Below are 15,784 nucleotides of genomic sequence, written 5' to 3'. Positions count from 1 at the left end.
GGGATACAAACCATCAGGGGGGGGGGAGTGGTGGATATGATAGAAGGGGGGAGGCCCCAAGAGACAACAATGAACCTGTTCCTTGGGGAATCTCTAACCAAACGATGGGGGAGTGAAGCAAGCTTGGAGCTGACGTCAAAGTAGATGGCATTCCAAATCTTGCCATCAGAGCAAGAGTTGCACGTCCATCTACGAAGGTTCCGCTCCATCCAGAGGTGGCTGATGGTGTCACAAAATGCAAGCTTCCCAGCAATGTCTCAAATAGTGGGACCATGAATGGTCATATCAACCCAGATCCATTCTCTACTGAAGGGACTCTTCTGCTAGAAGGCAAACAACAACTAAGGAATTTTTTCCAAATGATGGAGGAGAAGGGACGAGAAGATGATCAACATCATCAATTCCATTCCAACATAGGCAACATGCTGGAGGAACCTGAATGCGACAGCATATGAGGAAGGACTACGTATGGAGGCAGTTGGTGATAGCTCGCCAAGCAGTGAAGCTATGGCGGGTAATGTAACCTTTAAACCATAGGACTTTGTGCCAAAGAACAAGAGGGGCTTTGGATCTGACAGTGTTCCAGGCAGGACAGGAGCTGAAAAAACTGGAGGGGGAAGGATTCTAGCGGATAGAATCCTCTCTCTCTATATCCAGGGGGAAGGGGGAGAGAGGCCCATATGTCAGCTAAAGGGGGGGGAAGAGGATGGGCCTAATCATTATTGAGGATGACAGAAGAGACAGTAGCCAAATGATCTAGACCAGAGGAATAGAATATCCTAGGGCTAATAACAGGAAGGAGCACTCCTGACGGATGCCAAGGGTCGAGCTAGGGGGAGGTAGAGGCACCGTTGCCAATAAAGTATGAGACGACATCTATAGCCATAGGCCTTAAGCTAACAATGCCACGCTAGACCCAAAAGGAATCTGGACCAAGAGAAGTGGTCCAAAGGGAGTCACGCTTCAAGAGGTGAGAGTAGACCCAGGAGACCCAGATACAGTTTTGTTTGGTCACAATCCTCCAAACAAGCTTAATGATTCCCACAGACTTAATGTCTTTGATGCGCCTAAGACCAAAGCCTTGTTCCCTTGTTGCAAGTTAAACAATTTATGGAACATTACATTCTCATAATTAAGGAACAAATTTTTCAGTCAGGATTTGCTTCATGGCCTCTCAATTGATAACGAGTCCAAGTCTTCTAACAAACCTTGGATGCGGTACATCATCCCACCATGAACATGCATACCCAATAAACTTGGTGAGGATGAGTTCACACTTTTTCTCATCTGGAAGAGACTAATATGCAAAAATCCTCTTAACTTTAGTAAGCCAGTCAAGAAATTCCTCAGGTCCCTTTTCACTACTGAACTCTGAAACCTCAACTTTGATGCCATAATCTCTGTCAGAAAATTGTCGGGTAACATCTTGGGATATAACAGGATCACGTTGCACTCGGTGAGGTGTATCTTCAATCCGTAGGGCATTAAACTGAGGAAGTGGTGTAAATGGTCCTTCATCAACTCGCGTTTCAGACTTTTGCATAAAGGCAACAATCTTAGCGAGTGCACCTTAAGTGTCGTCTATGAACTTGTCATATTTAGCCTCATTCTTCTGAACCCTAGCATTAGTTTTCTATTGGTTCTCAAGTACCTCACAATACAACTTGTGCAACTCAACATTGGTGATGCGGTCTGTCATGGTTAGAGAAGTGCAGGAAATTAGCTATGATATCACTTGATGCGGATCCGGGTTCCAAAGAATGAAATCGGATCTCTTATGGCCCACTTAGACACTCAATAAAACAAAGACAATAACCAATGACAGTTTGTATTAAAATAAAGCTTCAACTAAATGGCAGAATTATAATTAAACTGAAGTTTCCAATGAAGGTGGCAGTTTAGTAAATAAATGAAACTTTAGAAGGGAGTGGCAGACATGTAAATAACTAAACTGTGTAAGGTTCTAGATGGTTAACAAAGGGAAGGACACAAAAGTAAATAGTATTTATTTAGTAGGGGTAACCGGGTAAACTAGGAATGGTAAACAACTTAAGGGCAGGGTGTAAATAAGTGGTTAAAAGAAGGGTATTAATAAAGAATGAAGAAATAAGAAACTCACGATTTGGGAGTCTTCTTCAACCTTGGAATAGTTGCAGCGGTGGAGTCAACAGGGCTTGGAGATGGAGACCTCATTGGTTATGCATCGACTTGATCTGACATTTCAAAGAAGAGGTTGCAACTCACAGTCTTAGTAACCCACCAAACAGACTCCTTAGACAACAAGCAAACCAGAAGTTCCAGACCACTGAAACTGAACTCTACGGTGAAGTTCTGTTCAGACCTGCAACTGAAATTCTACCCTGTGATGAGAGGGATTTCCGGAAAGAGCAATCTTTGCACAAAGTTTCAGCTCCAACGGATCAAAGGTGAGAGAGATCGATCCCTTGTTTGGTGCAGCAACTGTCGCCCAGAAAACAGGGGCTGGGAGAGAAGACCAGCAAGAAGAAGAATGAAAGAAGGAAAAGAAGAAGAGGGGGGAAATTGGGAAAAGAAGAAGATGAAATAATAAACAGTTCAGAAAAGAGAGAGAGGGAAACCACCCATGGCAGCCATCGTTGCCAACCAAAACATAATTCTCAACTTCATTAAAATCTGAGTTCTTCTCCATTACATGGCTATTAAAAGAAAATAATGACATAACATTGGAAGCTAATGAAAAATGGAAACTAATCCTAAATAGCAACTGAAATAAAATCCAAGCTAAATAAAATACCACAAACTAATTTCTAAACCTAAAAAAGGAAAGTAAATAAAAAAATCCCAAATCAAAGAGATCCCTTCCATCGCCTAACTGCATCAAGAAGAGGAAAGGGGAGAGAAGGCAACCTTGGCAGATACCGATAGAGGAAGAGAAAAAGCCCATGGGGCTACCATTGACAAGGACAGAAAAGCGGGGAGTACAGATGTAAGCAAAGATCCAACAGACAATTTGGGGGGAAGGACATCTGGAGCAAGACTTTGGAGATGAAATCCCAATTCCCAACTGATAGAGTCAAAAGCTTTATGGATGTCAATTTTGATAAGGGCCACCGATCCATGGGACTTAGGCTCAAATCCTCTAACAATTTAATGACACAGAATGATGTTGTCGGCAATACTTCTATAAGAAATGAAAGCAGATTGATTTTGGCTAACTAAGGAATCAACGATCTTCTGGATGCTATTGGCAATGAATTTGTACATCAAGTTACAAAGGGAGATGGGACTAAAATTCTGCATGGAAGAAGCCCCTTTCGATTTGGAAATGAGGCAAAGGAAGGTATGGTTCACACCATTGATTTGGTTGGGATCAAAGAAGAAATTTTTTATAGCGCGAATGAGGTTCAACCTAATGATGTCCTAGAAGGAGGTGAAGAAACCCATGTAGAATCTGTCCGGCCAAGGAAATTTGTTAGCTCTGTGCGAGAGGACAACAGACAAGATTTCATCATCGGAGGAGATGGATTGGAGTGAGGGGAGAAGGTGATCAGGGAGGGAGGAAGCAAAGGCTGGGTAGATGGGGGCGAAGGGTTGAACAGATCAGAGAAGTAAGAGAGGCTTAAAATTTGATGTCTTTAGGATTATGGAGAGTAGAGCTCTCTAGAGGTGAGAAGGGGGATGGAATTGACATTGTTACGACCTTTAATGAAAAGGTGGAAAAAAGCAAAGTTGGAATAGCCAAGCTCCAACCACTTAAATGCGGGAATTTTGCTTAAGGAAGCTTTTTCCTTGGGTCAAGAGTAATGAAAGCTCGAGAGAGAGACTTCTCCTCATTGGCAAGGGCCTGGTTATGAAGATCCAGTTGGAGTCTGGATTGGATAGCTTTGAACCTATCTTTGTAGGAGGCTCTATCAAAGATATTGCTAAAGCATCTGGAGTTCCAATTCTTGAGGGCGGCTTTGACATTCTGCAGCTTCCAAGAGAAAGCGAGGAGAGGAGAGGAGAGGAGAAGGCATGCACAGGGGATGTTCTAGGCTTCATGAAGGGGAGAAGTCAAGGTGAAGGGTCCACATATCAAAGAATTTGAAAGGTTTGGGACTAAAGGAGATGAAAGGATAAGCGACGAGAGAGATGGGGCAGTGGTCAGAAATGGTGGGAGGACCAAAAGTGGCATGGGAGGGGAAGAAGGCAAGCCAAGCTTCATTAACGAGAGCTCTATCAAAATTGCAAGCAACCCTATCCGCACCACTACAGCGATTATGCCAAGTAAGCTTGGCACCGGACAAATGAAGATCATTCATGCCAATGTCTGTAAGACAATTATTGAAGGCCTCAACAGAAGAGAGGTCTATGTGATCTCCTCCCTGTTTTCATGATTGTATTTGACATTGAAGTCACCTACAATCCCCCAGGAGAGGAGATGGATAGAAGAGGAGAAGAGCGGAGGTCAAAGGAGAGTCTCTACGAGGCACGATTGAGGACATAGACAATAGTGAGGAAACAACTGTTTGCACCAACGAGGTCGAAGATGGAGAGATTGATAGATTGGGAGGAGGCAAGGGAGGTGACACGAAGAAGGAGAGGGTTCCATGAGATCTAGATCCGACCATTGGGGCAATTAACACAGGTGGCAAGGAAGGATCAAAGACGGGGCAATGGAAGAGAATGCAGGAAGCCTTGGACTCCATGACTCTGGTTTCCAAGAGGTAGCAGAGAAGGGCTCGGGAAGATTTGATACGGGATCGAATGGAAGAATGCTTTGCCAAGGAGTTAAGGCCTCGGACATTTTAGATGGACCAAGGGGTCATTTGGAAGTAATGTGGAATGGGGACAAGACCTCATAAGAGCTAGAGGTGTATTGCCATTGGCTTAAGAGTTCTCCTTGCGACGATGGTACTCTTTAATAGGGGAAGGTTGGGTTGAGGCAGACATCGAAGCCCTAGTGGATGAAGTAAACTAAGCAATGTACTTGGAGGCTGGAGCAAGTCTTGAGCTTTTGGGGGGCAGCTTCTGCTTGGAGGAGCCAGGGGCGACCAAGGGAGTGCGATTGCAGCCCTTGGAGGGGGTTTCCGATGAAGAGGATCGGCAAGGATCCCTGTGGACTCCAAGGAGAGGTTTTCTGGCGGAGAGGCGGCACTGGTGATGGTTGGCGGAGAGGCAAGACCGGGGGCCAGCAATAAGACTGGCGAAGTAGAGGAGATGACCGGAAGGCCAAGAGACTGGTGGAGCATCGGAGACAATGGAACATCAGAGACAGAAGGCGTGGAGACGGTAGTCGTAGCAACATTAGAGGGTGAGACTGACCAAGTCCATCCGGGGGAAACAGCAAGGAAGCAGCATTTATGGGAGCTCCAACAGAGGCTATGGAGGCAAGTAAGATGTCGGACAACATCGAATCCAAAAAGGGGGAGTTAGGGGGACTCTAGCAGCGGCAAGACGAGCTCGTAGGTCTTCAAAGGTAGTAACAGGGATGAGAGCAGCTCTCGAAGCAAGATGATGCAAATCCAGGTTCCAAAAATGGAATCGGATTGCTTAAGGGCCCATCCAATAGTGCAATAGTCAAATATCAAACAATAATGGCAATTCTTGTAAATAAACTGAAGTTGCCAAAGTAGATGGCACTCTTGTAAATAACCCAATTGGTGTTACTTGGTAGCAAAGGGAGAGGGACATAATAGGGATTGGATTTATTAAGTAGGGGAAATTAGGAAGGTACAAAATATAAGTGTAACTTGTAAATATAGACAACTTTGGGTTTTAATTGAAGAGCCCTCTTCTACTCTTACCCACGATAGAACCTAAGCTTAACGATAACAAAATCACTCCCAGCAAGATATCTTCCTCAATAGGACTCCAAACCAAACGAAATTTCACAGAGGGATTCCCAAGCTTCAGACCTGTTGAATCGATTCGACAAGCAATTAGGATATCACCCAGAAAAATAATATTAATACCTGAAACTGCTTTTGGCGGTAGGACAGAAACCAGACATGATTTCAGGTTTGAAAACCCACGTAAGGGGAAGGATTGGGGCCAACTACTCTAGGCTTTGGGTTGCCCTAGAGGGGTAAACAAACCCTAGAAATCCCAGGTCAGATCAATTCCCCATTTGAAAATTTGAAGCAATTCTTTAAGGCCTGCTATTACTGTCACTTACAGGGAAAGGAAAACAGAACTGTGAAGAAGGAAGGGAAGGGAGAAGGAGAAAGAAGAAATAAAGAGGGAAGAGAAGAGAAGAAATCGCACAAGGGGGAGGGGGGGGGGAAGAAGAAGGTCATAACTCATATGACCCTGGTTATGCACCTACCCGGCATCATAAACACTCAATAAATTCATTTTCAAAACATGCTTAACAAGTTGAGTTACATGCCTTTTTATAGCAAACTGAAATTAAAACTTCCTAATTAAAAATTATTAAAAGATACTACTAAACCCAAAAATCCAACCGGACCCGGTTCGTCTCGGTTGAGATTGCCAGAAGGGTCAATTCGGTTCAGCCTCGAATCTGCATCAAAGAAGGTACGATGGGGGGGAGTAGGGGGGACTCTAGCAGTGGCAAGAGGAGCTTGCAAGACTTCAGAGGAAGTAACAACAAGGGCGAGAGCAGCTCTCGAAGCAAGAAGCTGTGATGGGTCTTGGAACAAACCATCAGGCGGGGGACAAGGGTGAAGCGGGTCAGGAAAGGGGGAGGCGGGTAAGGTGGAAAGGGTGTGGGTCAATGGGTTGGGAGGATGGAAATGGGATGGCTAATCTAAGTGAGTAGTGGAGATGGCTAATGGGTCAGAAATGTGTCATGTGGGCCGAGGAGGCAGGGTCCAGAGCCTTCTTATCCAACACCAAATTATAAAACCACTGAAAAAAATCATTGCAAGGAGCACTTCTACCCAATCTCACTTTTGACCCACCTCCCACCTCGTACATGATGAGAGAAGTGAAATGACTAAAATTCGTAATTTTTCTTTCCAAAAAGAAACATGTTTCATACCCAGCGTATCCATCTCTTGGTCCTGCACACACCGTCCAATATTTCCAAGCAAGTTAATCTTTTCATGCTCCAAGATGAGCAATGCATAGTCAAATACTCTCCACCATATTCCAATACTCTCCAACTCATAATCCAAGAGAACCATCCTAAAAGAAAAAGGGCGTACTAGTGCACAAGGCTCCGGCCACTGTGGGGTCTGGGGAGGGTCATAATGTACACAGCCTTACCCCCGCTACGTGGAGAGGTTGTTTCTTGACTCGAACTCATGACCACTTGGTCACAATGGAGCAACCTTACCAAAAGAACCATCCTACCAACAAAAATATGCATCCAAAGTTCTTTTGGAACCAACCAATCTCATGATAAGTTGAAAAACCAAACCTTTCTTCAGGGAATTTGGACATGATACAAAAAATCAAGTAATGAAATACCAAATTAGTAAGATGGTCAACTACCAAGGATCATGTCAGGTACTACCACCTCAGATAATGAATTAAACAGAAACAATTAACAGTAAAAAGAGTAGGTTTAAGCAGAAATTTTGGGAACGGACGGTCAAATTTAATTCAAACTTTGAGGGTGTAGAAAGGTCCCAAATCATAATGGCAGGTCAGTAACGAATAAACATTCAGAAATATATAAGATCTAAGAAAGGATTATGAATAAAATCCACAAATAAAAAAGCAACAAGTACCAAATACAATGCCAATATTGACCATCTTTTCTTCCCTTGGCATTTGGTATTTGGTAATGAAATTCCAAATTAGAGCATGATTCACACACATTGTCCTACTGTGGTACATGTCGAGCTTTGCATTCATCTCCATTCACAGTCTCGCTCGATGGTACATTATAAGGATAGTGAAACGCAATAATGGACCTACACAATGCTGCATCATATTATCATACACATGTTTCACTTACAAGCAATTACTTGGAGGCAAGGTTCACGGTATCGGGTTTCGACCCCTGGGGAGACCGAAATTTCGCTCAAAACCAAGGAAATTTCGAGGATACCGGGGAATTTTTCCCAGTATGGTGGAAATTTAGGTTTCGACTTTCAAATAGTGTTTTTTTTGTCTGATTTTTTATGTACACCTTATTTTAAACATTTCTAACACATTCACATAATTAGTTTCATAAAAAATAAAAAAACACGTAAAGTCTTTACTTGTGTGGTGAACCAAAGATTCGATAATCATTACACTGACTTGTTGACTTAAATTCTGAAACTATACTACATAATGACTATATATAGTCTACAATCTACATCAAAACATAAGACATAATCCAAATGATCCAAAATAAATAAAAATATTACATCATCAACAGTTATCTATCAACACTCAACAGTAGTGACTCAATTACTCAACACTCGAAATTAGTGACTCAATTCCAAATAGTGTCTAGGCGGTTCCATCCAAGTAGTGACTCACTACCCTCAAGGCATGCATGTTATCTTTTCTAACATTATTTAGTAAGCTATATATACCTTATATCATAAAAAATCAACATTAAGTCACATCAAGTCATTAAAAATCAAAATTTAGCCACATCAAATCATAAAAAATCAACATTAAGTCATATTAAGTTATAAAGAATCAACGTTTAGAGATATGCTCTTGTTCTATAATAAGTTTGACTGGTCAAATGATTTTTATTTTTACATGAGACTTTTTGTATTAGGTATAACATAAAATCAGCTTTCCAATAAGTCTAAGATTACTTAAATCTGAGTTGTAATGACACAGTTATGCTTCGGTCAAACTTCTTTTAAATTGCACGAATGTTGTTAAAATCGCCTGAATGAAAATAATTTTAGGGATATCAAAACAAAAGATTATTTTACCGGACTTTTGGTTTTTAGCAATGTTTTACCATTATAGGATTTATAAAATTTTCATAATTGAGAAAAACCCCAGCATTTAAAAGTTGAAAATCGCCCCAATAACCAAAAATCAAGTTTTTGTTCTTGGACTGGGGGTTTTTTTATCCTTTAGGAATTTGATTTTTAAACTATTTTTATTGGATTCAAATAGGGGGTATTTCCTTATTTATGAATAATATCTTAAGTAAATGAAATAACAAATATAAAAAACATTTACTTGGGAGAAAAAATGCATAAGAAAAGGTCAAAATTTCCCATTTTCGGAAAACATGGTCGAAACTGGTCGAAACCAGTCAAAACCTGGTCGAAACAGTGGATTTCGAAAGTCACCAGAGGTTTCGTTTCGACCTCTGGCGATACATGCGAGATTTCGCATGTTTCGCTCGAGTTCTTGAACCATGCTTGGAGGATTCTATTTAGGTTATATTGTAACATAGGTTTAGTCTCTATTATGTCTTGTTTCCTTCTTTGAGTTAGTTTTGTATTATACACAGAATCTCGCAGTTTTCTATAAGGTAACTACTTCCACCAGGGCAGTCCAATGAATGATTTTACACTCCCTTCTCTTATGTTGAGTTTCTTCAATAACTATCGTCTAGCCTCATGAGTAGACTAGATTGTGTTATGAACTGATCTTGCATGGGTCGTGCACTGGTGGTTGCATGGTTCTTATGTTAAAGGGAGTCATAAGGTCATGTTTATACTATCTAATGGGTAGTTAGGAGCATGGTTCAAGAACTCGAGCGATATCGTCGAAATTTCCCACATTTCGACGGTATTCCAAGAATCCGATACCATATAGCCTATGACTTTTAAAAGTCATTGATTTCGACAGTTATCGACCGAAATGTGGGAAATTTCAAGTGAACCAATGGGTTTGACCCTTTGGGTTGAACTAGCCTTTATAAAACATGCTTAAATGGGAAACCAAGTGTTCTCATTTCAAAATTTCGACCCTCTCCCCATATTTCTTCTCTGTGAAGTGGGAAACTTGGGGAAAACACTAAAGATTTTCCCCTTGTGCCCAAAAAACTTCAATCTAAGCTTGGATCTTGCAAACTCTACCTAAGGGAAGGAGCTTGAACCAAAAAGGTAAGTCCCATCTTCCCCAAAAATCAATTTTTTTATTGAATATAGTTAGGCAATGACGGACTATAAAAATGATTGTGCCCAAAACATGTCATGGGACTCATATGTGGTGCATTTCTTATAAAATCCTTTGTATTATGTTTGTTTGTGTTAAACTTTTATTCATGTATTTCACAATTATGTACTTATGTAGATTGTAGACTACATATAATGTAGACTATGTAGTATAGTTTCAGTCAACGACTCAACGTACATTAGCAAACTTTGGTTCTCACCACAAGTATGAATTTAAGTGTTTTTTTTTTTCATGAAACTAATTATGTGAATGCATTAGAAATGTCTAAAATAGACGTATACATAAAATTAAAAAAAAAAAAACATATTTTGGGGGTCGAAACCAAACCAGGAAAAATTCCCTTGTTTCCTCGAAACTTCCCAGAATTCGACCGAAATTTTGGTCTCCCAAAGGGTCGAAACCCGATACATTGAACCTTGGTTAGGAGTTGGGGTCGTAAGAGAGAGCTACTAGGAGTATATGAGTATGTGGAGGTAGTGGATTGTGAACAGGAGAAGTGGAGTATGGTAGTTAATATGGGACATGTGTTAGAGCTTATGTATTAGGGGTACGGGAACTAGTTTATTTCTTATTGGCGTATATTGTATTTCTCCTTTTTCCCTTTAACCTCCCTAGGGAGGTGTATGCAATTCCATCTATTATGTTAGTGAATGAATATAGGAGGGTAGAGCTCTCTCTCTCTCACTCATATGATTGCACAAATTTCCCTTTTCATTTTCTCTCTTCATCTCTCTTCCTCTTGCTTCTCTCCTCTACTCCTCTCCTCCTCTCTCTCTTACCTTTCCAACTACTTGTTGCAAGTAGTTAAGTCATTTCCAATTATTATTAGTTGGCATTAGGTATTACAACTCCTATGTGATAATGTTACGTGCATGGTTGTAAATCTTGGGTTTCAATGAAATTTTAGGATATTTCTAGAAATTTTAGCTCCAAAACTTGGAAATCTCAGGGTGGGTCAAAACCATCAAAATTTGCGACTGGAATATCTGAAATTTAGAACTATGGTTACGTGGGACGTGGGTTATTGGGAACTATATGTACAACAACAACAACAATAATAATCATAATCTTATCCAACTGAATGAGGTCGACTACATGGATCCGATATGGAAAAAAAAAATAGTAGTCAAAGACGCATCACTGGAACATCCCCTACAAGGGATCGGCTACACAAGTCCTTGTCCTTCACAAAACTCTATCCGTGGTCATACCATAATTGAGTCCTACCATATGTATATCTTTTCTTACCACTTCTTCAATAGTCATTTTGAGCGTACCTCCACCTCTTCTAGCTCCCTCCAAATGAATCTGACCACTTTTCCTTACTGGGACATCCATAAGTCTCCATTGCATATGGTCAAACCACGTCAACCGGCTCTCACAAAGCTTATCCTAGATTGGTGCAACCCCTAAATCAGTTCTAATATGATCATTCCTTACTCTATCTCTCCTAATCTTGCTGCTCATCCCTCTCAACATCATCATCTCTACTACACTTAGTTTATTCAGATTACTCTTCTTGACTGCCCAACACTCCACTCTATATGTCATAATTGGTCGTATACCTATCCTATAGAATTTTTCTTTAAGTTTAAAAGGCATTATTTTGTCACATAGCACCGACGCACCTCTCCATTTCATCCATCCCACTTTAATTCTATAGGCAACATCATCTTCTATATCACCCTCCTTGTTAATGATGGACTCCGAATATTTAAAACAATCACTCTGGTGTAGCTCTTATTCCCCAAGTTTCACCCCTCCCTCCCCCTACCCCTACCCCTAGTTTGACTGAAGGGGCACACATATAGTCTACCTTCATTTTGCTTATCATAAAGCCTCTTGATTACAAGCTTATTACCCATAGCTCCAGTTTAGTATTAATTCCTTCTACTATTTCATCTATTAAGACAATATCATCAACAAATAGCATACACCATGGAACCGGATCATGGATGTGTCTAGTTAAATCATCCATTATTAGTGCAAACAAATAAAGACTTAGAGCTGATCTTTGATGTAACCCAATTGTAATTGGGAATTCATTACTTTGGCCCTCTGTCGTCTTGACACTTGTCACCACTCCCACATACATATCCTTAATTACATCCACATAGTTACTGTTACTCACACCCATTCTCTTCTCTATGATATGCCAAATGAGCTCTCTTAGTACTCTGTTATAGGCTTTCTTTAAGTTAATGAAGACCATATGGAGGTCCTTTTTGTGGGCTCTAAAAAATTCCGTAAGCCTCCTTAGGAGATAAATAGCTTCTGTCGTAGACCTCCCTGGCATAAAACCAAATTCAATCTTTGTTACCTTAGTTTCCTCTCGTAGGTGGGCTTCAATGACTTTTTCCCATAGTTTCATGGTATGGCTCATTAATTTTATGCCTCTATAGTTATTGCAGCTCTGAATATCACCTTTGTTCTTATAAAGATAACTCTATGTATTTCGGTTAATTTTGTATTTCCTATTTATTATGGACGAATGAAGCAGTGGATACAAATTTTGAATCCCCCTAAATTATCTCTTTGAGATTGAGGCGTGGCTACCTCGATTAAGCCTAACTATCTTTCCCTATTTATCCTCCTTACCTTGTTCAATATTTTCTCTTCTGCAAAATAGATAAACATACTCAAACTACGTACGTACTAACTTGGTATTAGAGCAGGAATATGGACCAGCGGGTGGAGCTAGCAGTCTCCTTGAAGATGAAATTAGCACTCTCCATGAGACATCAGCCGATTCTCCAAGAGCAACAACAAAACCTATCCCGGCTTAAAGAGCTCTTCCAGAAATTTATTACCTCTCAACCTCCCTCTCAATATGAGGTGGGTGAGAATTCAAATGTGACCGCCACACGATCAGAGGCACCATCACCCGACCAGCCAACAGTTCTGCATTCATCCAACTCCCAGAAAACGTACACCCCAAAATTGGTCAAACTAGATTTCGTGTGTTGCAACGGTGATGATGACAACCAGTTGGAAGTATCGAGAACAACAATTTTTTTCAACTTTCACCAAACATCTAAGGAGGTACATGTGGTGTTGGCCTCTTTTCATTTGGAGGGAGACGTGCAATGTGGTACCAAGTTTGCAAGCAAGATGAAGACATGGAGTCGTGGCAAGCTTTGTGCAACGGTCTACATTCAAGATTCGGACCAACTCCCAAGATTTCTTTGGAGAGTTGGTCAAATTACAACAACTCAATACTGTTTGGGAGTATCAATCCAAATTTGAGAAGTTGCTTTCCAAGGTGGGGCGCACTTCACCACATAGGCAGGTCAGTTTTTTTTATCAACAGACTCAAAGACCAAACAAATTTGATGCTCTGGCTGGCCAACCCACTACACTTTCAGCAACTACTGGATTGGCTTGTTTGTACAAGGCCCGCGACTACTCACTTGAGAGAAAGAGCATTCCACCTGATATAAAACCAATTTATAAAAGTTCAACTCTTCCCGTTTGTCAACTCACTTCAACAAAGATGCAAGAAAGGAGGGTTAAGAGACTTTGCTACACCTGCAATGAATGATTTGCCTGAAGAACAGTGCAAGCAATTATTTTGATTGAAGGTTGTTACGAGAAGAGGCTATGCGGGAATATCAAGGAACCTTGAAGCATCAATTCCCTACGTGGTCGAAAATTATGGGGGGAAGAGTTGTTATGAATCAAAATTGCACAGGTCGTGCACGGGCGGTTGCATGGTTCTTACGTGGGGTTATAAGGTACTGTTTATACTATGTAATGGGTACTTAGGTGTTGGTGTCATAGGGGAGAATTTGTAGGAGTTATATGAGTATGAGGGAGGTAGTGGATTGTGAATGGGAGACGTGGAGTGTGGTAGTCAATATGGGACAAGTTGCAAGAAGTTGAGTCATTTCCAGTTATTTTTAGTTGTCATTAGTTATTATCACTCCTATGTGATGGGGTTACGTGGGTTCAGTGGGAACTCTTAAGTATTTCGGTTAATGCCGTATTTCCTATTATTATGGACGAATGAAGGAGTGGATATGCATTTTGAATACCCTAAATTATCTCTTTGAGATTGAGCCATGGCTTCCTCCATTAAGCCTAACTATCCTTACCTATTTTTCCTCCTTATCCTGTTCGATATTTCTCTTCTCGAAGATAGGTAAACATACTCAACCTACGTACATACCAGACTGCCCATTCGAAATTCTTGATTTAGTTTTGGGAGCATGTAGAAGCACAGTGGCGATAAATACTTTTAGTAGTTTTGTTCATGAATAACTATTTTTCAGTAAAGTCGTAGCAAAGCAATGTCTGGACTGGCAGTCAAGTTTGATACAGGATAACTCCCGGTTGAGCAAACCCCACCCAAATGCCAGAGTTTTTCCAGCCTTATGTTTGACACTTATCTTTCCAAAAAGAAGTATCTGAGTTCATGCTTCTCCCTTTTCACCATTGAAGGTAAATTTTGCGCAAACCAAAACTGTAAGAAATAAGCCAAATACCGAAATACCACTATCTATGAATTTACAGATAGCAAGTTCTTCATCTGTCATTTGTTAATAGGCGTTTGCTATGTATCAGCCCAAAATAACTAGTTCTTTTCCAAAGAAATTTTGAAAGTAACTTCATATTTTCAGTATACATTGAGCACCGGCAATTCTAAATTTCTGAACACTGTTTTAAACAAGAGAAGATATAGGGTAGCCAGAAGGGACACAACTGCAGAAATGTATATCGCATTGGGAATAATATTAGTACCCTAGAAACGGCAAAACAAAATCCATACGATCACAGAGTGCATCCATCAATTAGCAGATAAGACAGCCAAAAAGGCAGTAAATGGTTTCAGGAATTGACCTGCTTGTTATAAGCGGCGGAGAGCGATTGCTCGGTGGCAAGGCAGTGACCCACTTGAGATTCCGTCGGTCCGATTCCATTTTTCCGACTCAACTGATTCAGGACGTGAAGGAAACCTAGAGCTTCAACGACGATGATGGTCAGGGCTCCGAGAAGAAATCCCAGAAAGAGAGCAATCATGACCACCGACCGTAGAATGAATCAATGCGTAAACATAACTCGGACTTAATTCAATCAAATACCCAGGGTTTTAAGAATCGGATTGAATCAGACTCAAGGTTTGAAATCTAGGTATCGAGAATGGGATCGGTCAAGGTCGGTATCGATCCGGATCGGTTGCTTCGGAGTCTTCGGACAGGAATACCTCCGGTTTCAATTTAAAAACCGTTTTAACCGTTTTATCCTTCGCGCTTACCGATTCACAAATACGATATTTGTGAAGGCCGCTACCAATCCGATTCCTCAAATCACGATCAGACTACTGCCAATCCCGATTCTCCCAATCCAGCACAGGCCAATCGCCTGATCCTATACGCAAAATCCTAGATGCCTGTTCCCAACTCCCAAGTCGATTCCATCCATGTCCGATAACAAACTGATTCGGATCTTCTTCTTTCTTTTCTTTTCTTTTCTTTTCTTTTCTTTTTTTTTTTTTTTTTTTTTTTTTTTCGACGAGAGAAAGTAGAGAAGCGTCTCCACCAAGCGATGTTATTGAAAAATTATGAAAGAAATATTTTCTGCTTTTAAGCAAAGCATATCGTACAAGAAAGTTGGATCCAACCACCACATTTTAGACATATGAACTTGGAAGCTCCTCTAACCAAAACATGAGCTTCCAGATTACATGATCTAGGGATATAACAAAAAAGAGTAGACTCAAAACTGCTACTGAAAGAGACAATATCAGAAGCTATAGTATTAGTGGCCC

At 40.8% G+C, this 15,784-nt stretch overlaps 1 protein-coding gene across 1 annotated transcript in view; it reads right to left on the bottom strand.

Annotated features, from left to right (window-relative positions):
* LOC122066531 (testis-expressed protein 2-like) overlaps positions 1–15,386 on the bottom strand; it is a 57,222-nt gene extending 41,836 nt beyond the window's left edge. Inside the window, 1 exon segment of the mRNA XM_042630353.1 lies at positions 14,857–15,386. Coding sequence (XP_042486287.1) covers positions 14,857–15,036 — 180 coding nt within the window. The 5' untranslated portion in view covers positions 15,037–15,386.
* Between the last annotated feature and the right edge of the window lie 398 nt (positions 15,387–15,784).

Source organism: Macadamia integrifolia, unplaced genomic scaffold, assembly GCF_013358625.1.
Source record: "Macadamia integrifolia cultivar HAES 741 unplaced genomic scaffold, SCU_Mint_v3 scaffold2447, whole genome shotgun sequence".
Taxonomy (NCBI): domain Eukaryota; kingdom Viridiplantae; phylum Streptophyta; class Magnoliopsida; order Proteales; family Proteaceae; genus Macadamia; species Macadamia integrifolia.
Note: the sequence above shows the minus strand (reverse complement) of the source record. Positions and strands in the feature narration are given on the sequence as shown.